This window comes from Geospiza fortis, unplaced genomic scaffold (assembly GCF_000277835.1).
Source record: "Geospiza fortis unplaced genomic scaffold, GeoFor_1.0 scaffold181, whole genome shotgun sequence".
In the NCBI taxonomy this organism is placed as follows: domain Eukaryota; kingdom Metazoa; phylum Chordata; class Aves; order Passeriformes; family Thraupidae; genus Geospiza; species Geospiza fortis.
The window spans coordinates 480,845-506,727 of record NW_005054412.1 but is presented as its reverse complement, the minus strand read 5'-3'; the positions used below and the strand labels follow the sequence as shown (position 1 = coordinate 506,727).

At 35.7% G+C, this 25,883-nt stretch overlaps 1 protein-coding gene across 1 annotated transcript in view; it reads left to right on the top strand.

Annotated features, from left to right (window-relative positions):
- NBEA (neurobeachin) overlaps positions 1 to 25,883 on the top strand; it is a 373,019-nt gene that overhangs the window by 302,152 nt on the left and 44,984 nt on the right. The window contains 2 exon segments of the mRNA XM_031061401.1: positions 5,718 to 5,837; positions 16,530 to 16,682. Coding sequence (XP_030917261.1) covers positions 5,718 to 5,837; positions 16,530 to 16,682 — 273 coding nt within the window.

Genomic DNA, 25,883 nt, shown 5'->3' with positions numbered 1-25,883 from the left:
CAGCAAATGGAAAGCCTAAATAGATATTTGAAAATAAGTGTATATAGAGGAAAAGATTATGGCAATGAAGATTACAAAGTCATAGTGATCTGTAGAGAGTTATTTTTGTTACAAAATAAAGGATGAAGTATCCTAAGGGACAAGATTGTGCCAGTGAAATTGATGGATAAGGCTAGGTCAGATTTCTGTAAGTTAAAGTAGTATTTCTTGCTCGTGAATTTCTTGAGCTAGAACTTTGAAGAAGACTCTGTACGAAAAGGAAAATTACAGTCTAGTCCAGAAAGAGGAAGGTGACATTAAGAGATGCAGAGATTCACAAAGAAAAATGCTTTCAGTATTTTGAAAGGCTGGAGGAGAGTGATGGGAAAAGATGTGTTACTGTAGAGCTTTTGGTAGAAAGTGATAACAGACTGAGAGCAAAGGACAGGAGTACAAACTAAAACCATGGGAGAAGACTGTGTAAACCAAAGAAGAGAAAAGGAAAAGCAAAAGAAATAGAAAAAAGCAAGGAAACAAATGAAAAATATATGAAAAAAAGTAAATTGGAAATGAGAGTTTAGATAGAAGCAGAACAAAACAGTATGTCGCAATGGAGAAGCTGTCTGCCTAGACCTTAGTATTGTAGGAAGCAGTATTTGCTGTAGGTAAGGAAGTTTCAGCCACTCTGAAGTATATCTATCTAGAGAGAGAGAGAAAGAGAATTGTGTAATTGCCACAAAACCTTAAAGATTATTTTAAGTCTTGCTTTTCAGCTTTGACAGATGCAATCTGGTTTCTGTCAGTTCTCTTCAAAACACTGCTTTTAATATCATATTTTTGAGTCAATTTTGTGATAATCTGTTCCCTACTGCCTTATATTTCCCTCAGTTGCTTTCCCTTATCTGATATATTGTGGTGGGTTGACTCTGCCTAGATGCCAGGTACCCACCAAAACTGCTCTACTACTCCCCTCTTCAGCTGGGCAGGAGAGAGAAAAAGGAAGGAAAGACTCATGGGTTGAGATAAGGGCAGGGTGAGATCCCTCACCAGTTACCATCATGGGCAAAACAGACTCAGCTTGGGAAATTAGTTTCAATTATTACCAATCAAATGAGAGTAGGATAATGAAAAAATAAAGTCAAATCTTAAAACTAGCTTCCTCCCAACCCTTCCCTTCTTCTCTGGACTTAACTCCTAAATTCTCTCTCTCCTCTCCCCACCGACACAGGGGAATAGGAATGGGGGCTGTGCTCAGTTCATCACACTTGTCTTGGCCACTCTTATCTCCTCAGAAGACTCCACACTCTTCTCCTGCTCCAACATGGGGTCCCTCCAATGTGAGACAGTCCTTCATGAACTTCTCTAAAGCAAGTCCTTCCCACAGGCTGCAGCGCTTCATGAGCTGCTCCAGCGTGGGTCCCTCCTGCAGCGTGCAGTTCCTCAGGAACAGACTGTAACAGTGGGTGCTCCGCGGGCTTGCACGTCCTGCCAACAAACCTGCTCCCACATGGACTCCAGTCTCCATGAAGCACAGGTCCCTGCCAGGAGGCTATTCCAACATGGCTTCCAGGGACTTCCTCAGGCATCCACCTGCTGTGGCATGGATCCCTCCAGGGGCTGCAGGAAGAGCTGTACTCCCCTCTGGACCTCCATGGTCTGTAGGGGCACAGCTGCCCCACCATGGGCTGGAGGGAATCTCTGCTCCAGAGCCTGGAGCACCTCCTAGCCTTCCTCCTGCACTGACTTTGCTGTCTGCAGAGCTATTCCTCTCACACATTCCCATTGCTCTCTCTAGTGTTCTTGTGCAGTTTTTCCCTGGGCCTTCTTAAGTCTGTTATGATAAAGGCACTTTGCTATAACTCACAGGCTTAGTCTTGGTCAGCTGCAGATCCACCTTGGAGCCAGCTGGCATTGGCACTATTGGATATGGCAAAAGCTTCTCATAGAAGCCACCCCTGTAGCCTTCCCCACTATCAAAACTTTGCCACACAAACCCAGTACATGTATCAGGCTTGTTTTCTAAAAGACACTGTATGTGCCTCAGTTCTGTCCTGTGTAGTTAATTCTGATATCTCTGCCTTTGTTTCACCATTAATACATATTCTGTTGTATGTATTTTTGTGGAAATGAAATTGAATGTTCATAGTTTATCACTAAGTGACCTTACCACCTGAAGACTCATTTTCTTCATGTGCATTTCATCTGGAAAAGTGAATATTTAAGTTGCAGGAGATGGAATAGTTTAAACCAAGAATGCCGCTTCACAATGCCATATAGTCCAGTAACTTGACCTGAAAAGTAGACAGAAGGAAAAAGAAAAATAGAATAATGAATTCTGGCTTGAATCACGTAGAATGTGAATATCAGCATTGGTTTCAGATTTCTAGGAGAAGTAGGATAGAGTTATGGTACAATTGAATGTTATCAATAATTGCTACTGAAGTTATACTTGTGTAAATCAGTTGCATCTTCATGGCAACAGTGACCAGTGTTTGAGAGCATGATTCTCTAATGTGGTAGTCAGGATGTTTGTAGAGAATAATTGTCTTCCAGTTACTGTTGCAATGAGTGCATATTTGTACAAGGTAGAAGAAATTCTGGATTTATATGAGTTAGATAGGATTGAGTTAAAACAAGTTTTTAGTGAGATTCAGAGATGAGGAGGGCTTGATGTCATATGTAAACAGAAGTGAATTTAGCTCTTCTTTTTGTTAGATTTTATCAGGACAATCACAGATATATCAGGCAAAAAGTATGTGTCACTCTGACAAACCATTGCATGCTCTCTCTCTTTCCTCTTACAAATGGCTGTAAGGACATTTCTGTGTGACATAGGATGTCTTAGAATGATCACATCCCTTCCTCCTCCCTCCTCTTCTCCCACCATAAATTATTCAAGTGAGTCTGGGTACTGCTAAAAGAGAAGGGTGGGAGAGAAGTGTTATTGAATGGAAAAATTTGTTGTTCTCACAGCTCAAGCTTGTGTTCAATGTAATCAAGTCCCCCATGAATTTCTCTCCTTGCTGGCAGTGAACAAGGCGTGAATTTTATTCAGAATATTAGGAATGAGTGAGATAGAGTATTAATGAAAGCATTGTGTTGCTTTATAGCTTTCACAGCAATGAAACCTTTACATGAAATGACAGTAATCGGTGTCATAGTATAACACTATTTAATATAGTATCTTGAATGCAGATATGAATTATATTTGTATAAGCACTTGACTTCCCAGAGAATAAAAATTACCTTAAAATTATGTTAGAGGTCTGAGATAAAGGAAGTGAAAGCTCTGAATTTCTGCTAAGGATTAAAAATCCAAAAAGATAGGCACAACAGGCCATGGCAGGATAGCATAATAGGGCACCCTGTAGTGCTCAGCTACTAAAAGTTTAATCCTTGATTATGAATTTTATTGCTTTTGTGTATTTGTCTCAGATGCTTAAAATAACGTTGTCATGGAAGTTTGGATTAATATTTTTACATAATTTATTGTAATTACATAATTTTTCTGGTTTCTGCTTCTTTTAAATCCATCAACTGCTTCTGATTTCAGAAACCCTGCAATGATCCACAGTCTGCTCCACAATAATATTCACAAAAATCATGTATATCATAAAGAAAAGAGTGATGGGTAGGAGTTGTTAGAAGACAGAATTATTTGTTCTCAGATCAAGAACATATAATGTTTTTCAGTCAGTGCAAGCTAGAAAATTGCATAATTCCTATTGCAAATATATATACAGATAATTGGGAGAAGGGATTAATTTAAAAGCAAAATAATTCTAATATTGAAAATGTAAATTTAATAAAATTAAAATATTAACATAATTTTAAATTATAAATTAATATAATCCAATTTCTGAATCTATTGTTTTCCATTTTGTACTTCTGGGTCTGAATCTTACACATTTTCATTTATATTTTACATTGAATTCACTATATGGAGCACTGAAAAACTGGATGGATAAAAACTTATTTTCTGTCAATATTTCACTTCATTGTGGTAGTTTATACTATTCACCAAGTTCAACCACTGTTAAATTTTGATATTCTATTTAAATTATGAAACTCTTCCATACCACACAGCCTTTCAATATTCACAAGTGCAAATAAAGCCATTGTGCCATGATATTTAGGGTCCTCCAATAAGAAATTATATTGTGATGATTTTGTATTTAATTCTATTATTTTAATTAATTATTTAACACATATTTGTATTCTCTGATTGAAATAAATGCTCAGAAAAATTATATTTATGAGATATTATTCTTTTAAATGTGTCTATTAAAAACTAATTTCCCATGTTTTAAAAGGAAAAAATTGATTAGAGTTTTTCCTTCTTTGTACAAAAGTAGCCAGTGTTGACTGCTGTGCATGATAGAAAAAATTAACTGGGAAAACATGTTGAATAAAGATGGAGAAACAAGGTCTTTAGGAGTCAGAGTTCCATCTTTTATTTGCCTATTTTTTGGATATTTTCACTATTTTTGCATCCATGTTTTCCTTATTTTAATTTCTCTTAAGGACTATGTAAACATAAATTTCTTCATATGTTTTTCATCTGAGGTAATTTTCACACAATGTGTATAATGTGGCATAATTCCTTCAAATATTCTTTATTAATGGCGGAGTTCCCTGACTTGTTCAAAAATTTTGTAGAAGGAAACAGAGAATGTTTAGAATAAAATTCAAATAATAGATGAGTAATACTGTAATAAAAATTGTAATCTGGTGATCATGAACTGCTTTGATTACCAAAATTTTCGGATGATCAGGATATGAAAGGAAATAAGTTTGGATGTGAATTAATGGAAGAGACTTTCTTAAAAACATTCCCCATGAGACTTAGCAAAATGAAGGAATGAACATCCATCCCTGTAGGCGCACTGCCAGCTATTAGTTGAAAAAGAGAGCTAATGGAGTAGCAGTGAAAATCCAGGTTTCTGCCAATGATCTCAGTATTCAGGTTCTACTGTCAAATTAAGGATTTGGTCCACTGTTAACCCCTTCCCTGCAGAGGAGTGTAGTGACATAAAAATGGGTTATCCAGACTGTCTAATACCTGAGCTCTTCCTCCCCAAAAATTGGTAGCTGTTTCCATTTAATATAAACTGGGATATGGTTTCAGATAGAATTAGCAAAAGTAAATAATATTTATTATTTTTATTATTTTTTATTGTTATTAAATATTTAATCTCTAAACCTCTGCCCCAAAGTAAAGATAAAGCTGCATATCCTGGAACCAGAGTCTGCCTCATAACAACCTTAGAGCCATTTGTCTCACCTTGAGGCAAAGTGGAACCTACTGAGCTCTTTTTAATCAAATGAAAACACAAAAAAGATTTAGAGATAGGATTTTTTAAAGATTTTGACATACCAACATGCAAGGAATATACAAAGCCCAGTTTTATAAATAACACAGAATGTGTTTGTGCTGGTTGCAGTAAAGGAGGCAGTCATTGTGAACTGGAACTAGGCTACATATGTCTGATGGGTAATTAGTCTTATGGTATAGAACTCAGGATTTGTTTGTGCAAAATTTATTAGTGCCAAGAAATGTACTCAGATGTTCAGTGCAGAAACCCATGCATACATATAACAGTGAGGTGCCATGTTTTTCTTTAATTCTGCCTTTATGGAGTATTTTGATCTGCAATAAACTTTTGGATTTTGAGAGAAACCTGCTGCACGAGTCCTTGTACTGTTTTCTTAATCTGTCATAATTTCATTAACTACAGGAGCCCTTTACAACATTCTTTCTAAATGCAAATGATGGCAAGTTTGACCACCCAGATCGAACCTTCTCTTCAGTCGCCAGGTCCTGGAGGAACAGCCAAAGAGATACCTCAGATGTGAAGGTAACATTGATGTTAAATAAATGGATTAATATGCAATTTCATTATGGTATTTTTGTTTATGTAAACATAAAGAAGGTGCTGTATTATATTTTATATATGTCTCATTTCTTTATATTCAGCACACTAGGTATAGCATAAATAAATAGATGTTGATAAAGTTTATTGTTCTAACACAAACAAAGATTCTTTGAAGTTGAGTGGACAAAAGATGGGATTTTTTTTAGAGAAAAACAACCTAACTGATCTAATTTAGATCAGATAATCAGGAGATGGAGAAAAGCTCAATAAATTGTTCTTTCCTGCTGTTAACTCAATATTTGGCCCACTCCATAAAACACAGCAGGAATTGGATTTGACCTTAAAGTGTCATATTGTTATAGCTTGCCTAGCTCTGGGTTTGCATTGCCTGAGGCAATTAATAAAGCATTAATGACAAGACCCATTTAAAATGTTGGCTTTTCTGTACAGCTTTAGCTTTTACTTGAATGTGCCTGGGGATATTATGCAACAATACACATTAGATTAAAACAACTTCTACACTATATACAGAAACAGCCAGAGAGCACGGTGATTTTACTGCTGTTATTCCTTACCTTTGTATTTACCTTGTTAAATACAGAGGGTTATTGTTCATAGACATGGGACCTTATCAAAAGGAAACAAAAATCTAGAAATATTTTGAATAATGTGGTCCCTTCTTGATTCTCATTTTCTAGTAATAAATTAGGTAAAGGCTTCACTATAAAAATTGCTCTTAAAAAAAAAAATCACATTTTTTACAGTGAATATATTTCTCTTCTATTTATATGCTACCATTCATACTAGGAAATGGCCATATTGCCATTATATTTTTATTTATAATTTTTTAATTTTTTAATTTATTTGTCTTGGCAGAGAAAAAAAAAAGAAAAAAATATGTTATTTGTTGATTTATTTTATTCCAGATCTTCTGTTTGCATAAGTATTCCAACAGTCTCAGAAGGGATAAATCATGTTGTTGTTATTCAATTACTAGTTAGAATAACTAAGTGCAAATTGTATGGTCATCCTAACATATGGGAGAAAATGCTTTTTAAAGAAATCAACCTGAACCTCCTACAAACCATTTTATATTTATTCATGCTCATCTGGAAGTCAATATTTTTTTAAGTACCATCACTCTTACCCTTGTAAGAAAAACAGGAAATTTCCAAATTTAGAAGCAATTTGAGGTAATATCTGCTATATCTGATATATCCTCAAAGTGGTGATATTTTGATTTTTACTTTTCAATGAAATCTGTTTTTCCTGTAATTCCACTAGAATATCTGGGAGAGTGACTTCCTAGGAGTGGGGCTCAAACAAAGGATAAGAGCCTTAAACTGAGAAACAAGGGAAGACAGTTGGAAGTGACTGTAATCTTCTTGTCTGGCTTTAGTACACAGGAGGAGGGCAGTTAAATACATCAAGGCATTGCAAAAGATAAAGGAATATCTGCGGACAGACGGAGAGATGGTATTCAAGTGGGGTATATAATTAGTGAAAGGATTGTTCTTAAACAAGCAACCAAATGAGTTATCAGTAAAACAATTAACTGAAATGTTTGTCTGAAAATACCAGGAGTCTTGTGAACCAAGTGGGATAAATTAAACTGCTTGTGCCAGCCATTGCAAGGATGAAGGAATTAAGGATGGATAACAGCTGCATTGCAATACGTATTTGTATTTAAAAACCCCAACTTATCAAAATAAATATTAAAAAGATGCTCAGAACCAGATACCTTCAGAAAAGGAAGGCAAAAGGTGAAGAAATTAAGTAGCTATGTTCTTTAATGCCACTGAATGTAAGAAAGGGAATTGGGGATAGCAGGTAAAATAGTAAAAATTAAGGGTCAGAATTGCTCTTGGGGAAAGCCTGTAAAACAAGGTGTTCCAGAATACATTTGGCAGTCTACTATAGAGCCCCCAAATCAGATTAATATATATACACATTTCTGTTTTGCCATTAGAAAGAGAAATACTACTTGGAGCTAAGTAATTACAGAAAATCTAATATGGGAGTAACAGATGAGGTATGTTAGTCAATAAATGTTTTCTCCAGATAATCCCTGACCTGTCCATTCAGGGATACATTAGGGATTAAAGCTGCTGTTTAAAATAGGGGTTTGTTATTTAATGAAGATACAGGGAAGGTGGGTTTAGAAAATAACATGGAATTGTTTTATTTTGAACTGATTCAGTTCAGGATGAAAATAGATGAATCAAAGCAGATTCAAAAATGAGCTGAATTTTTTAAGAAATGCTAAAACAAATAGAAAACATTCATAAATTATGTAACAAAAAAAATTCCTTAGAAATTAGGGGAGATTTAATACCAGCATTCGATATATTGCACTACCAAAATAATTTATTGTATAGTAATACAAAGCCACTACTGGAATAATCTACTGAGATGCACTTCAATAGCCTAAGCAAAATATGTCAATGCATTCCTCTTTTGTCTTCAATTTAAGAAGGAAACTGAGATCAACAGGATGGCACAAAGTTTATCATGATACCAAAGGTTTATCCTTAGGGTATAATGACTGGAATATCTCATGAAATATAATTTTCACCTGAAACAGTCTGATTACTCATTCATTTAGAGCCATTATGTTCTCAGAGAGCATATGTTATTGTTTTTTTTTCCTTTTTCTTGTCCAGTTTTTAGTATGAATGTGTGTTGGATAAAGTAAATGCTTAGTGCTTTCTTTGCTGGAAACCATCAAGTGTAAGATATACCTAAACTGGAGTTAGCCATAAGAACAAAAAATGTGTTTTAGGAGGTGGATACAGGTAGAAAAATGTGTGTATGTGTGGGGTAATTAATGTCTAAAGTGGAGACACAGAAACACTATGAAATATGCAAATATATTGAAGGGAGAAGAATTATTTCTCAAGGAGCAAATTGGAAAGGAACGTCAGAGGAAAGGGATCAGAGTGCAAAAATGCTTATTTAAGCAAGAGAGTATGAAAAGTTAGGGTGAAGTTGAGTATTCTCTGAGTGTGAATATCCCCACAAAGGGAAGTAGAAAACTCCTTATTTGTAAACCTTTTTTTTTTCAAAGTAGACTGGCAAAGCACTGGCAAGGCCCTTTGATTTGCAGAGTCTGTGTTTCTTAGCAATCAATCAAGAATGAGTATAGCAGCTAATTGTTGCTGTTGTTTGTTCCTTAAGATCTTAATGAACTTCATTTCTCAATGCCATTACATCAGGGCCAACTTTTCCCTAAGGCTTTGAAGTTCATTCTGCAAAATGATAGGGAAATGGACTATTATTAATACTACAAATACCTAATTTTTTCAGATTAGTTGTGCAACTGCTTAGAATGCCTTGCAGGCTTTTCAAACACTTTAATCAAGTTTTCAGGGACTTGAAAAGCAGAGAGGTTTGGGGAACTACTAAGAAACCCCCTCAAAATTTCTGGCCATTTTTGTCACTCTCCTAAAAGCAGCATCCATTGTCTTGCACAACAGAAAAGCTTCAGCTCTGAGAGTGTGAATCATTGAAAAACTAGTGGTCAGCTGTCTGGCAACTTCCAGTATTTACCCAGTAGTCCTGTTAGAAAGGAGAGAGCGTGCAAAAGAGAAGATGTGTACAGGTTTTGTGTGAGTACAGAATCTGAAGGCGTGCTCTCTGTTAAAGTTTTCTGTACACTTGTGTAGCTTCTTCTGGCTCCACATCTAGCTGTACATGGGGGGAAGGTCTTGGCAGTGTGGATTTCCTTGTGGTATACATGCCGTAAATTATTTTCCCATCCTAAAGATTTTTAAAGTCTTTATGGTAAATATTTAGTGCATGGAATAGAGGTTATCCATTGAAGTAGCAAACTTTGGAATCTGTTAATACTAGCAAGTGTTCATTATTCATGTATTCCTTATCATACATTTGAAATTCATCCGAGCTGCTTTAAGTACATTTATCTCTGATCTTACTAATCTCATTAATTATTGTGGCACAGGTTATGAAATAATTTTAAAACAACATGTGAAATTAATTAATCTGAAATGCTTCATTGCTGTGTGTTTTAAGATGGCCACAATTTTTGCTCTCAAGTACTGTATTAAATAATTATATGAAGTATCTTTATTCTTTACTAACAAGGTCTAATTAAAAAAAAATAAAGGTTTTTTTGGAAAGCAAAATCTGGAGGATTTTTTGGAAAGCAAAATCTGGAGGATTTTTTACATCAGTTACTGTTTAAGAAAGAGGACTATAAGGTACATTATTTTCAAGTGCTTCAGTAACTGCTGAAGTAGGTCAATTTTAACTAATGAAATGAGATTTTTAAGTACTGCAGATGCTTTCCACAACTGTTCTTTTACAGCCTCAATGTTGTCTGAAAAAAATACATCCAAACCACTTTCACAGAATTTGGCATTAAAATTTAAAAACCAAGTACCTGAAATTTGCACAAGATTGCATATCTTTCAGGAAGCTACATTTCTGTGTCTCCAGCTCCTTTCCTCCCATGCTTGTGTCCTCCCTGGCATTCTCATTTCTCCCTTTCTTTTCCCTCCTTCCCTCTCCCCTATAAATATGTGTAATCTCTTCTGGGACTGAATTATTTCACACTGAGCTAATGAAAATCGGGCTCTGGCAGTAGCTTAATCAGCCTGAAAACAAGCTGTAATTCTGGCATCTCGAATTGTGGCAAAAAGTAGACCACCTTTGAAAAATGAAGTGTATGATAGATTATTGCTCAATAAAGGATTAAAGATTTACTTAGACCATGTTGCTCCTTACTCTCAGGTTGTTTTGGTTCATTTTCAAGAAACTCATTCACCTGCAGTGGATGAAACAGAATTAATACAGTATGTGCTGTGTTGGAGTGGTAACACACAAGGGAGAGCCTGGATAACACAGTTTATTTTATTGTGTCTCCCTTTATCAACATCGACCTTCTCTCGAGATAATCAGTACAAGCTGGAGGAAGAATGAACGTTCGCGGGGTGACCTTTGAGGAAGCAAGTCACCCGGAAATGACCATAACTTGGCCAGTCAGCTTGCACATTTTTTCCTTTCTAAACCCCCCCCTCAAGTTTTTTGAAACATTGACTTCCCTAGAACCTCCTGTTCAGACCCTAATCTTTCCTAATACCTCTCAAACTTGTTATATTACTTTTTGAATAGTCTGTTTAGAAGTTAGAAAGGTAGCTCTGACAAAATGTCAGTAAAGTGCCTTAGTGTGAAATGGAGGAACTTATGACTGACTCATTGACCCAGTACTAGACCCTTGTGGAATTAATGGATGCCAGGGGATCAACCTTTTGGGAGGAAAAGAAAGAAACAAAAAGAAATGGAAGCTTTAAAACCTTGAAGTGAATTATACTAGAAAAGTGAAAACGTCTGGGTTGAATTTGATTTCATTGGGAGGCCATAAAATGGCATACCCTTAGCAAAACATATTAAACAGAAATGTCAGATTTGATGCAAGTGGTGTACAATTATAATAGTGTTAATAGCAGTCTTCTATCACCTGAAGACATATTTTTAAAGTTTAATTTCTTAGCAGTTTGGATTTGTCACAGGCTTGTAAATTAGAAAATGCATTTGGGGGATGTTTTCTTATATGAAGACACAAGGCATATAATACTGTTAACTATACCTTGGGGTTTTAGTATAGCTATTAAAATAAACAAGAGATCACATTTACAGACAAGAAATGTCTGTTATAATATTCATTTTGCCTTTTTTTTTATACACCCTTCAGTAGCTTTATTGCATCGTTCTTCATGTGAGAAGAGCCAAGCTTGTTGGGCGGTTTGAGAGGCAGCTGACTATTAAATGATGGAAAGCTAACCTGTCTTATTAGAAGTGTGAATGAAAGGGGAGCAGAGGAGGTTACCAGCTGATGAAATATCAAGGACAACTAGACAGAAATTACTGCAAATAGATTTAGATCACAAAATCCCTATTTTTATTAACTCTTTGAACTCTAGATATTTCTTGTGGTAAGAAATTACCTGTGACAGGTAATGTATTCAGAAAGATTTATTTAGAACGTTCAATGTCTTTTGGCAAGAGCAATGAAGCCAATAACATTTACTGATTAGTTTCAGTTAATGCAAAATTATAGGTTAGCTGAGTTGCATGCAATAACATATGCATTTAAAATGCTTAATTGGTCTGAGAATATTTTAAAAATTCCAGACTTTTAAAAGTTTGGTTTTCTGTGTGTTTTTTCTTTACATTCCCTCATTTTATGCCTGCTAAATGATGTAACTTGTAGGGAAGCTGTTTTATGGGTTTGTTTGTTTTGATATTTTCCTTCATGTCTTGATTTGCACTGGCTGACACAATGTGTGTATTGTAGGAAAAAATATTTTGAGATTTATCTTCCATGAACATTTGTAGCTGAAACCTAAATTTCTCAAAGTCATGGTAGCTTCAAACTAGCATTTCTTTGCACAGATCTGGCTTTACATTTACCTTTTACCACTAGTGCCACTGAAGGTGCGGTAGGATTTTTGAGAAACCTCTTATCAACTATCTTGTCTGTCAAGCAGAAAGCAGATTTGGAGACAGAAGGTCCTCTGTGTCCTATCCCTTGACGTAAATACTATCTCTGAGATACATTTTTCCCCTGCTATTTTTTAAGTCTCCTTGTCCCTATCTTCAGGGTGAATTTAACAATGACACTTCTGAAGTATGAAACTGGTGATTTGTAGAAAGCTGTGTTGTATGACAAATTACACTCTGCTCTGAAGTGAATGAAAAATAGCAGATGCTGTCAGAAAAGTATGCAATCTCCATCCCCAATGTAAAGACTACTAAGGTTGACAAAAACATTTATTTTGGCTTCTGTGTGATGAACATGTGACAAAATATGATATGTCCAAAGTGTATAAAGAAGTAAATTAAGTTATGGACTGTTTAGCAATAAATCTGCTAGCTGATTTAGGAAGGTTAGAGGAATATTTTGCATTTCTGTAACAAAAACAATGGAGCAATACATCATTATCCTTAATTTAGACTTTTAGGAGCTTGAAGGCTGTAAATCTGGTAAATAATGCTTTTCAAACATGCAATAAACAATGCAAAGAGAAAACAGTAATTTATTCTCAGTATCTGGGATGGATTGATAGCTAGGATGAGGGAAAATTTACTTAGATTGCATAATGAAGGATTCAGGGCAGTTATTAGGTAAAACTCCCCAGATGAAGAACACTGAGACTTGTTGATGGAAGAATTGTGGAATTGCTCTCACTCAAATTCTGGGACAGCAGGGTAGACAGATATCTTGCAGGATAGCTGTCATAGCTGAACCTCATCTGGAATGGAGGAATGGACACAGTCACCTCTCTGAATAGCACCCTGAAACTGCTATTTTTTTGAGGTATCTGTTTCCTGTCCATAACAGAAAAAGCACCAAAAGAGCGCCTCTCTCAAGTCATAATCTTTATTAGAATATGAACTGGTACATGCCCATTTGTGAAACAAATTAAAAACAAACTCTAGCTGAGAAAAATATTAATAGGTTTTGAAAATAACTCTAGTCCTTGGTAGAGTTATATTTTTCCGGCATTCTTTTGTAGATTCTTGCAACTTTCAGTGGCTTCTTAGTTAACATGATTCTCTCTGGGCCCCAGTTGTCATCTTGTCGTCTCCTCTGAGGTTCACTCCTGTCTGTTCCTTTTCCCAGAAAGCTCCTGGGCTCCATCCTTTCTGCCTCACTGTCCTTGCTAATCCTTCCTCTGTCTCCCTCTCCCAGTTTATACTTCTCTTAGTGAAACATGCTCCGGGGCCCTGGGGAACAGGATATTTGCCCTTCCATGCTCAGCCACTGACTGCCTTTGGCATGAGATAGAAGAGAGAGCTTCTTCAATTTCTCACAGCAGAATAAACAATGTACACATAAAACCAAAATTTTTATCAACCATCTCCAGCTTGGTTGTATTTTCTATGCATCTAAGTAGCTAAATACATGAATCTGAAGTTCATACACACAGGGTGTCCCAGGCTTTCATACTGGCCTGTGTTTTAGTATATACTAATTCATCCTCTAGAAATGAGAAGGGGAAATATTTATCTGAGCTATTTTTAAGCACTGTGATTTCTTAGTCTAATAAGTAGTGGAGACGGCAAAATTACAAGAGGAACATCAAATGCTATGAAAAAACTGAATGGTTAATACAAAGTATGGGAAATATGTAAGTATCTGGGAAAGGTCACATGCAACATGGCTCACATTTCAAGAAAAATTTCAATTCATGCTAAATAGCACTCAAATAAGCAATGTAATTGTAGGCTGCACTAAAAATAACATTGAAGAGAATGCTGAGACTATAACACAGTGGGCTAGTTAATCCTTTTAAAATACTATGTTTAGGGTTTTTTTATTTTGACTGAAAAAAAAACCACTGAAAAAAACAACTTATCAGAAGATGTGTAACTGAAATGATTAGGATTCTAGGGAGAGTGTTATTTGAAGAAGATTCAGAAGTCTGGCACTGGTTAACTTCCAGAGCACAGGCATAAGACAGCTCAAACTAAACATACACAACACAATAAATCTTATAAAGAAAGTTAATCACGTACTTTTGCTTATTCTATTTCTATTTATGTTTTCTGCTATTCCAGACAAGGGAACATTAAATTACCCTGAAAGCAAAGAGCAGCAAAGATAAACTTACTGAATAGAAATACCTTTAAAAATACTCAGTGACTTAAATCCCTTTGTTTCAAGATACCCCCACAGCCAAAAGGTTAGTAGAATTCAGTTAAACACTAGATGTGTCTCTGGGTAGCACAAATCTTTCAGGTATGTGTAGATACAAAAGTCCACAGTTACATGCTATGACATTTAAAACTGAAAAAGGAAATTTAACAAATAACTTTTCTTTAATGGAATAGAAGGACTTGGTTGCTGTCACATTGAAGGTTAGTATGCCACCACATTGAATAAAAATTGATAATATTTGCAACCAGTGCTATGTGCTTCAAGGCTTTTATACAAGGTAGAAACAAACTTTGTTAACTTTTTCCTTAATAAATTCTGCTTCATTTGAATATTGACTTTAAGATTAATTTTGGCTTTTTGATATTTCTGAGGTCCTTATGAATTTTTCCCTTTTTTCAAGGCAATGCTCTTAGTTTGTCAGTGATTTGTGTGGTAGTATATGTTGCGTTGTGAGTCCTGGGTTAGTGATTTGTTGAAGTCCTGAAAGATTTCTGTATAGTTTTCTCCAGCTCTGAGGACCATTCATTCTATATTGGGCTCCATTAGATAAAACCAAATGGCTTTCTTTGGAACCCGAGATTTAGTGAATCATGTTTTGGGGGAAGGGGGGAAGAGTGCTTTTAAGAAATACTCTGAATAAATTAGAGGTGTCTATAATAAAACTTAGATAGGCATTAAATGAATCTTTTTTCTTTTAACATTATAGGATATTCAGGATTTCTCTCACTTTAGCTTTGCTCTGGCTGCTGTTTCATTATGTACTACATCTAATAATTTAATTCTTTCTTTTCTGTTTGGAATTGTAGCTTGTTTCATAATGAGTTATTCAGGTTCAGGCATGTCTATTTGGTTAATATTTTATAGAAGTTAGATTCTGATTGGATTTGCATTTTATTCTAACCTATATTAGTATATGATGATGTAAAGAAGTAATTAAATTGCCTTCCTAAACATACTTAAAATTATAATGAATACACTTTTTTAAAAATTACTTTATAAATTTGAAAGGTTGCTTTAACTGCTCTATTCTCTGTGGAGCTGCAGATCAGATTTAATTAGATAAGTTTGTGTCTGCAGTGGGGCTTTTTGCTTCTCATATCTGCAGCCTTTGAAAGGACCACAAAGACTCAGATTTCAGGTGCTGTGTCATCAGTTTTTATCATGTTACCCAGCTGAATGCCATAGTGCTTTTAACAATGTAATTTGGTGAATTTAATCCATATCTAGATATTAGAGAAGAGATAGTGAGCTTTAAAGCTTTGTTTTTACTGCAGTTCAATACTTAATGCTAAAATAACAGGAGCAAACCGCAATATTCATTATGTCAAAATGGATTCCTGTTTAGCTATTCTGGAAATCGGGAAAACTTCACACTCCAAGTTACCTATCATTTATTATATGTTGCAGTTATTGATCTTTCACTTTTTAATATCTGTCTGAAGGATATTTGTTGTACTGACATTTTTCCCTCTGTCTATTCTTGAATTTTTCTTATAGTAGAAAAAGATCTTCACCATCTATTATTTTTCATTATAATGGTAATCAACTTACCACCTTTTCTTATGCAATTAAAGAATTAAATGAAGGAAAATCAAGACACTTATATCTGCAAATTTTCCCCTTTTTACATATTTTTTGTTAAATAGTAATTTAAAAATCCAATATATTTTCATATTGAAGGCTTAGCATAAATTTTCTTGTAGCTATTATTCTGAAGAAGTCTCCTTTACTCATATGCACTGCCTTGTCTAAAGTTGTGCTTTTCATAAAAACAGATATGGGAAAAACAAAGTCTGAATATTTCATTATACGGAATACATTTAACTGTAAGTCAAAGAAAGCAGGATATAAAGTTTCTTTAAAAAGGTGCACAGAAACATAAAAAAACCCAGGTATGCTTTAATATGTAGTACAAGAGAGCCTGATCCTCAGAGTATAATTTAGCATCTCTGTTAAATGTGAAGTCTCATTGTGTATTTTCTCCCTGCTAGGAGTTAATTCCAGAATTTTACTATCTACCTGAGATGTTTGTCAACAGTAATGGCTACAACCTAGGAGTCAGGGAAGATGAAATTGTTGTGAATGACGTTGATCTCCCTCCCTGGGCCAAGAAACCTGAAGACTTTGTCCGTATCAACAGGATGGTAAGCTGTACTTCAATTTAGTCTAAGGGGTTCTGTATTTTAGTCAGCTAACCTAGTTCTGTTTTTCATCTCTTTAGAAATAGATTTAGAGAAATAAAATAAAAAAGCAAAGAATTTGCATTCTGTCTTGCTTGACAGAACCCTTTATTTTATAGCAGATTTTCCTTCCATGTGCCCAAATTATGGAAAGTTAAATTCAGTTATCTACTCTCTCATGAAAAAGCATCAGATGTGCATGAGCCTGGCAATACAAGATAGCCTGAAAAATTTATGTCTGTTCTTCCTCACCATCTTTACTACATCAAAAAATAAAGGAATATTATAAATGCTGATATCTTTCAAGCCATCTTGTAGTTGTTATTCACCTAAAGATATGCACTACCTGTTCATCAAGATGAACTGGAAGAGTAGAAATGTGAACATAAGCAAACAACTGCAGTCTTTGAAGAAATTCTGCAAAATAACTTCTCTGATGTAAATCATCATGTGCTTTCCAGAATTTAAGCAGTAGAACATTTCTGGTGTATATTTTTTCTTTAATTTTGATAGACATTTTATTATTGATAAACTTAATGCATGTGTATGCTTTTAGTAGTTTTTAGGAGCAGCAGGGTATATTCAGATGCTTTGGCCAGCAATACTTCAATTTATCGTATTGTTCTAGAAATAGTTCTTCCATAAAATGCATGTTGCTTGTCTTTCTTAAAGAGTCAGGACTGTGATTTCAGTAAGCTGTGGCTTTCCGTGGGGTTGCAGAACTGTTCAGTTTATACATTATTCCCAATAGTGTTTTTGTGGTAGCATTGCAAATCTAGCAATGTGTTGAATTGTTTGGGCTTTTTTTCTGATCAGTTTGGTAACTTAATATTAAGAATGGTCTATTTAAAGAAAATTGTTCTTTGGGAGTTGGTAGAAAAAAATAGCTATATTAAGTTCAGAAGAATAAAAGAATATTATAAAACAAAACCTATTCCTAGATGTAGATGATTTAGAAGTGTCCTCCATTTAGAAGAATAAGTGGTTTGACATATGTACAACAGTCTCCTAAGGAAGTGATGGCAACCTCATCACTTGAGACATATGAAATGTACTACACAAACCGGGAGAAATGTATTTTGTCATTGACAGATTAGTCTGTCATTGACAGGAAGAAGCTGAACCACCTTTCTTGGCCAATTTCTCTTATGCCAGATATATTGGAAAATTATTTTTAAAAACAAGTAATTGTCTCAGCTGCTGAAAATGAAAACAAATGCAACTTTACTAGAAAAGACGGAGGTGTACTGAAAGGATCACTGGAGTCCATTAGAATTCTTGAGTGTGGGATGTGCAGTCACAGGCTGGCGTCTCTGGAGTGCCTGTGCTGCTGCATAGAGCCCTTTTTGGGTTGTAGTTGTGGCTAAAACCAAACTGAGCCCAGATGTAAGCACACTGAAGTTGACCTAGAGGTTTAGTTTTGACATCTGAAAGAACCAAAGTGTGATTCCTTGGTGAAAACAGAGAAGCAAGATGCCACCTATTGGGAGATATAATGAGAGATGCATAGTAAGGACTCCCATTCTTAAATTTTGTAAGAATCTTCCTTTTATATTAAATTGTACTTCATTAATATTTTCTTTCCGCAATGTTGGAATTATTACTAGGAGGATAAAAGGTACTATGTGATAGGAGATCACCTGGAAAAAAGCTTAAGCTTTAGTTTATTTGATTTCCCTTGTGCAATTCCTGCTTTTTAGAAAGTAGCATAGCAGCTCTCCACATAAAATTTTTGTGCTGTTGAAGAAAACAGCTGCTTACACAAATTTAGAGTATAGCATTTAGGCCTCCTTAGGGCTATAGAACTTGATAGTGAGATAATGACTGATTCCACATGTGTGTAAGTATGCTCAGACTGCCAGAAGACAGACAAACTGATGTTAAGACTAGAGTAGTATCATAATTACAGGCTTCAAATAATTGAGTACTTTGCAGTTTCTAAAATTATCACCCATTTGTATCAGACCCTTCCTCTACTGTTTTCCAGCCCTTTCCTCACAGATGTGAGCATTATGCCATTCTTGTACAGTTTTGCCAGGAGGTAGTTTCTGCATGGCCTTTACTCACCCCATCATCTACTTTTAGCAAGAGCATGATCAGGAACTAAATTTCATCTCTACACAGATACATGCTGTCTTCAAATGAACAGTCAGGAACCTTGAAAATGATAACAAAGTTAGGAACAGCCTACAAAACAGGAGAAAAAGGCATAGACTTATTTGAATTAGATGTAGAACATAGACTGAAAATCACCTTGGGAGGAAAGAATAGAGGATAATAAGAAGCAGAAATCTGGAAACAAAAACAGTACCAAAAATAGAGCAGTAGCAAGGTAGCGGTGACAATGAACAGCAATTAGATTAGATAAAATTCTGTAATTCTATATCCACCAGAAATAAGTGTATTTTTATGCCATCTATGGAGAATCATTACATCACAGAGGATGTAAACAGTTGTACCTATCTATGGTCCTTTTGAGACTGCACCTGGAATATTGAATTCACTTCTCGGTGACTAGAAAACAGAAGCATTCACATTTGGATGGAGTTCAGAGGATAAAAGCAAAGTGAAAGACTTTGGGAGTTTAAAGAGCATGATATATGCATAATATTTTACAAAGCTTATTATGAAGAGCAAGTAGCTAAAGAAGGATAATCCTTTTCATGAAAATGCAGATAGTATGTATAGTAAGAAGTAATGGAATTACAGTTTCAAAATGTAATAATTTGAATGTGTTATAATTTTTAGAAAAACTTCCTCATGTAGGGTTTTATTAACGTGCACAACAAACTGCCAGTAACCCATTTTTTTGGTCTCTGGTATGAAACTGGTCAAAGGAACAAAGGGATTGGAAAGTTTGACATTCCCTACCTAATGTCTGATTCCATTATTTGAACCGGCCAGCAGATGTATTATTCAGTTAGGTCATCCCCAGGCCAGGCTTTGGCTGTTACATTTTTTTCTTGCAGAAAAAAATAGCCTGGGTGTGATGCTGATGTGTAGAACACAGCAAGCTTGTGTAAGCCTGGGATTTCTACAGCAACTTAGCAAAGCAAGTAGAGAATATGTTTACAGAAAACTAAGGAATGTTTCAAGTAAGGGTTTTCTGATCCCTTATCTATTAAAAGCAGCAGTAGTCATTTCATTTCAGTGGGAAGAATCCTATGTGGTAGTGCATAACATACAGTGGGATCTTTTTTTTTCCTAGCTGGTGCTGTTTTCTTTTGGTTTTTTTTGGTTTTTTTTGTGTGTGTGTGCTTTCTGCAGGTATATATTATGTGTAATTTTATGTGGGAGTAAATAAAAATCCTTATGTACTTCTAGCACAATTATGAATGTAAGCATTTTCTTTAAATAACAGCAAGAATGCCATCATTTCATCCTGATACTTACCAAAGAAAACACAGAATAGCCTAGGAAACATCACAGAGGCACAGTGTCATAAATCAGCACAATTTAACCAATTGGTTAACAAGCTTTACTAAAATTCAATGCAAATGAATAAATAGCAGGCTAGGATTTTTTATTGTATCTTTTGATTGTTCAGGTGGTTGTTTTACACTTCAAACTAAACATGAAAGTAGAAGTGGAAATGGCTTTCCATCAAAGAGATTCCTTTAAACTTGTGAAAATTAGACTTATTAAAAAGCCTGGAAAAGACAGTCAAGTTACTTTCAAGCCCTATTACAGTATCTTCAACATTCGATTTATACATCAGGGATTGTTGTAGCAGTTTTATTTATCCATACAAAGCTAGACTGATTACTGTGGAGTTACTCATGAAACATTAATAAAGCACTATGTTCAATGCTAACATGATTATGGTCTGACCTCAGCAACGGTACAAAGGACAGAGGCAGAAAGTGTCCCTGATAACATTACCCTAATGCTGGGCTCATCAATCATAATCTCCCAGTTTACCAGGGGAAAAAAATCCACGCATAAAACCTTCCACAGATGTGCATCTGTAGTCCTACTCAGCCTCTCAGTCCCCACAGACTCAGAGCAGTCCGAGAGCCAGAAATAGAACAGACTCAGTCAGTAAGTCAAGCATGTTAAATCAAGGCAGGGAATACCACTGTGAAACACTGAAGCACAGCTTTTATAATAAGCATTCTTTAGTTTTGAAACAAAAGATGCAAGATTGTGTAATTCAAAGTTAATTATAATGATATTTTAATTATGGCTTATGCACATATTAAATTACAAATTGCAGTGCCGAGAAAAATGTATTCATGATAAATTATATTTTTGAAAGACTAAACCATGTCTTGTTTTTGTTATACATATTTTGTTCCTATTACATAACTGTTACTAGGATTGAATTTTCTTTCTGTCTCTGAAATGATTTATTTGCACTCTTCTGCTGCCTGCCAATTGCATTTTTGTACCATTCCCTGGCTATTCAGAAGCATGCATAGTATTTCATAATTAAAAAGCTTCTTGAATAGTCATTAGAAATATCTAGTATGAAATCTCTGTGCTATGAAAATCTGGAAGATCTTTTCCTCTTCCTTGAATTGTGATTCAGCAGCAATTGATATTTCTTTTCTACCAGATAAGCAGTAGATAAGAATAGAAATTACTTCCTCAAAAGTCACTTTGGTTTTATTTTGTGTATTGCCAAGGTTATGCAAGTAAAACTTATTGAGGCAAAAGGAGTTTCAATCTACTTCAGATTTTTTAATTACTTATAGCAGTGATTTTTTTAAACTTGCTATACTGCTGAAGAATCTTACTTATATCATGAAGATGCTTACATAAAGGATCAGTTTCTCTGCAGACATCCCTGAATAACCCAAATCTGTATAGTGTACCTCTTTGTCACTTCTATTAAAATATTACATTGCTTAAAAGAACATAGCTAATCTCAGATAGCAGTATTGCCTGAAATACTTGATGAGGATAGTCAAGGATTTCACTTTGATGAGTGCAAGGAATGGTAACTGAGGAAGAGAAATATTTGGTGGAGAGAATCCGCAATCACTGCAGAGGACCATGGATACGAGGGGAAAGGAGAGAAACCCAGCTCACAGGCTGAAATTGCTGATGATCTGGTTTTGAGCAGATCTGTAAAATCAAACTATCGCAGAGTAATTATAAGAAAATATCTTTAAATATATTGCATATAATTTAATAGCAAGATGGAAAGCTTTTTGGAGAGACAGACAGCATTTGGATATGGAGGGCAAGGCAGGAACTGCAGAAAGAGAAGGTGCAACCATGGTCCAGACAAGTGGCAGCATTAGGGTTTTCCACTTCTCTGGTGACAAAAAATACCTGGATATATATTTTATAAATCCAGAAGTTCTGATGTTTTACACAGCATACAGTCTGTATTACAATAAAAACCACTGCCTCCTACTGACATGCCTGTGAAAAATACCTTTAATATCAAATTAGAATGAGCATAGGGCAAAGGGTGCAGCATTCATAAAGGTCAGAGTAGAGCTATAGTAAGAAGTAATTTGGTCTATAATAACTTTATTTAGTTTTAAAATCAACTTACTAATACCTCTTTCTATTTTACAACAGCTACAGGTCAGATTTTGGAACATATGTGCATACATTTGCCTGTAAACATGAAAAACCCACAAAATATGTATACACTAGATGTATAATAACGCTTGTAATTTACCTATTAACAATAAAAGTCACTCCACTGGAAACAATAACATGTTAAATACCTTCCTTAAAGCAAAACTAATGAAAAAAAACTTGACTGGAATTCTGCTATTTGAAAATGAAGCCCTAATAATTGTTCAAACAAGATCATTTTAGGAGTGCTTGAATAAAACTCTGTTTTGTGTACAAATTAGTTATGATAGATAACAAGGTGGATGTTGGCTCATTTCTATTTAAGAATCTTTAAAAACCATATTACAAATTATATAGATATTGCATAATTATATCAGCAATAATTATTAATTTTTAAAATGTTTTTATAGTTCATATTAAAAATGTTCATAAAATTAAAGCCCTCAAAATAATTTAAATCCAAAGTGCTGATTTTTATGGCCATCACCAGCCTATTTTAAGGATATTATTGTTGTCTTTTTCTGTATGTTTTTCCTACTGTATCTACAAATTATGTCTTATACAGAAAATTCCCTCACCCTATTCCCTACTGAGCATTGCATATTCTTGAGAAACCAAACGATGTACCGTTGACAGTGAACAGCTCATAAATTTTCAGGAGGCACTTACATGGAGGTGGAGTAGCCTGTGCATTAGAGCAAATTAGGGAGAGGATTCTGCAAGTATCGCATGAGTAGCGTTGCAGAAGTACTTGGAAGAAACCAGGTCAGACCTGATACAAGAAGCTTTCCCCAGACTAAACTAAATCCAGATTATAAAGCCTTGACCCACTGAGGGTGGGGTGGGACTTTGTAGCATTTTGGTGGCCCTTCCTTGAGAGCACCTTTCCTGCTTTTCATGCCTGGTGCCATACCCCACAGGATGCCCCGGTTGGGAGGCCATGAACATCACACAGCACCCAGTTCACCCTGCAGCTGGAGGCTATGCAGTGCTCAGGCCCATGAGGAGCCCTTCTTCTTCACAGCCCTGGCTCCTCTCTCCACCTTCTACTCTGGTCCTTTCCCTGAATTCTGCACCAAACCATGCAGCTTCCACTCTTCTGAAATATATAGCTCAAAATAATTATATTCCCTTGCTATAAATTTCCTCAAAGTTTCTTCAAGAAACTAAGGTTTTCCCCGAGGAATTAAGGACCATTATACCTGTAAACACAGTACAATAAGTATGTTTAAATAATTGGAGACAAAGACATGATATGCAGCTGTTAAAAAGTAGATAATTTAATACATTATTAAATAACTATTTATCCATGTGAAAGATAAGTTCTCCAGACCTGCCAGGGTCAGTAAGACCTTCTCTAGAATGAAAAGGTGCTGAGTAAGGGCTGGTCATGCAAGTGGAAACTGCCTTAGGGAAATATAACATATGTGTTCAACTCTCTTGAGTCTTTTAACTTGAAAGGTCAAAAAAAGTGCAGTACCACTCATGAACAAGACTGATAAATTGGTCACAATGAACAAGGCATTCAGGGTACTTTTTACTTGAATCATCAATGGCAACCTCTCTTCCCACACCTCTCGAGTTACTATACTGCAAAATGGGGCCTTGGGGAGCAAAGTCCCTCCCACTTTAAGAGATCAAGTTGGTGGCCTCCTGAGGAACATGAGCATGTGTCTATGGCACCTGATGAGTTGTATCCCAGAGTCCTGAGGTAATGACCTAGTTGTCAAGCCACTTCTCCATGAAATGGCAGTCAGGAGAAATCCCTGGTGATTGGAAAAAGGACAACATTGCCCCCATTTAAAAAAAAGGTAGAAAGGAGGGTCCTGGGAACTACTGACCACTTTCCTGGGAAGGTCAGAGCAACCCCCAGTATCCGCACAGTCTGGGGGACAACAGATGGAGAGCAGCCCTGCCAAAATGACATGGGGATGCTGGTGGATGAGGGACTGGACATGAGCCAGTAAAGTCTGTTTGCAGGTTGGAAGGCCAACCTCATCCTAATCTGCATTAAAAGCAGCATGAACAGCAGGTCGAGGGAGATGTTTCTGCCCCTCTGCTCTGCTCTGCTCTGGAGGGACCCCACCTGCAGTCCTGCTTCCAGCTCTGGGATCCTCAGGAAGGACATGGACCTGTTAGAGTGGGTCCACAGGAAGGTAACAAAGAGGACCAGGTTCTGGATTATCTCTCCTATGAAGACAGGCTGGGACAGCTGGGATTGTCCAGCCTTGAGAAGACTCTGGGGAGACCTTATTGTGATCTTCCAGTACTTAAACGGTCCTATGAGAAAGATAGGGACAAATTTTTAACAGAACTTGTTGAGTTATGGCAGTGGGTAATGGCATTAAAGGAAAAGAAAATAGATCAGACAAGATATAAAGAAGAAATTTTTTATAGTTTGTAGGATGGTGAAACACCGGAACAAGTTGCCCAGAGATGTGGTGAATGTCTCATCTCTGGGAGCATTCAAGGTCAGACAGGACAAGGCTCTAAGCAATCTGAAGTAGTTGAAGATGTCTCTGTTCATTGCAGTGGGGTTGAACTAAACGACCTTTTAAGGTCCCTTCTAACTCACATTGCCCAATGGTTCCATGTTTTTATGATTCTAACACCAGTGAGAGGATATTAGATGAGAAAAGTGTGAAATACTCTCATTTAAACCAAGCATCAATTTTTTTCAAACATATTGTCTGATCTTTGAGTAATCAAAAGTTCTGCTGTTTTCCTGAAATGCTCTTAATATTATAGGAAAAATAATGTTGCTGCATATGGATTTGAGGTGGATGCTAGAAAGATAACCGGCTTTAAATTCTAAATTCTTAAAAAAACTTTATTACATACAAAAAGAACATTAAAAATTGAGCATTTAAAAGTAAGGAAATGCTTTATTGGTTGTTGTTGTGGTATACTTAATTTTATCCTTGCATGCTAGCATCTTACACTCTAAATGATGTAAAAGTCCAATGGAAAAGATTATATGGAATGATGTAGTTGCTGATTGTATCATTTTGAACATGCATAGTATAATATAATTAAGGACATGGCATTTTAAAATTATTTGTTGGGAGGCATGAGATGAAACTAAATAGTATTAGTTTAATATTATTTAGTATTCAGCAATGTTCATGCTATTTTAATAATATTGCATTATGCATATGATGGCTTCTGATTTTGAAAAGGAAATAACAAAATTTTGTATGGTTGCCTGCAAGATTTCTTTATGGCTTTTTATGGTATGCTGAACTTAAGCCCTTGAAAACTGAGCTACATGTCAGCTCTTAAGCCTGAGCCTTCCCATCCATTTTCATCAGAGATAATAGTCACTGGTTTTGACAGAAAAGTGTCCAGTTTTCCACGAAAGCAAAGAGAGTTCTTCTTCCATGAGGAGCATTACAGGGAAGATCTCTGAGGAATGGTTACATGATGACCTAGGCATGGTTTGCCTTGTCTGAGGCTAGTCCTGCTTGTGGGGTGGTGAGAAGGGGGCTGCTGCCAGTAAACAGGGCATGGCATGGTACTACAGCACCTGATGATAAGTTCTGAAGCAGCCTCCTTTTAATGTAAATGAAAAAAATGAATCTTTTCCCAAAGTTTATCAGCTTGTAAAATCTGAAATTTTCTCAGAAA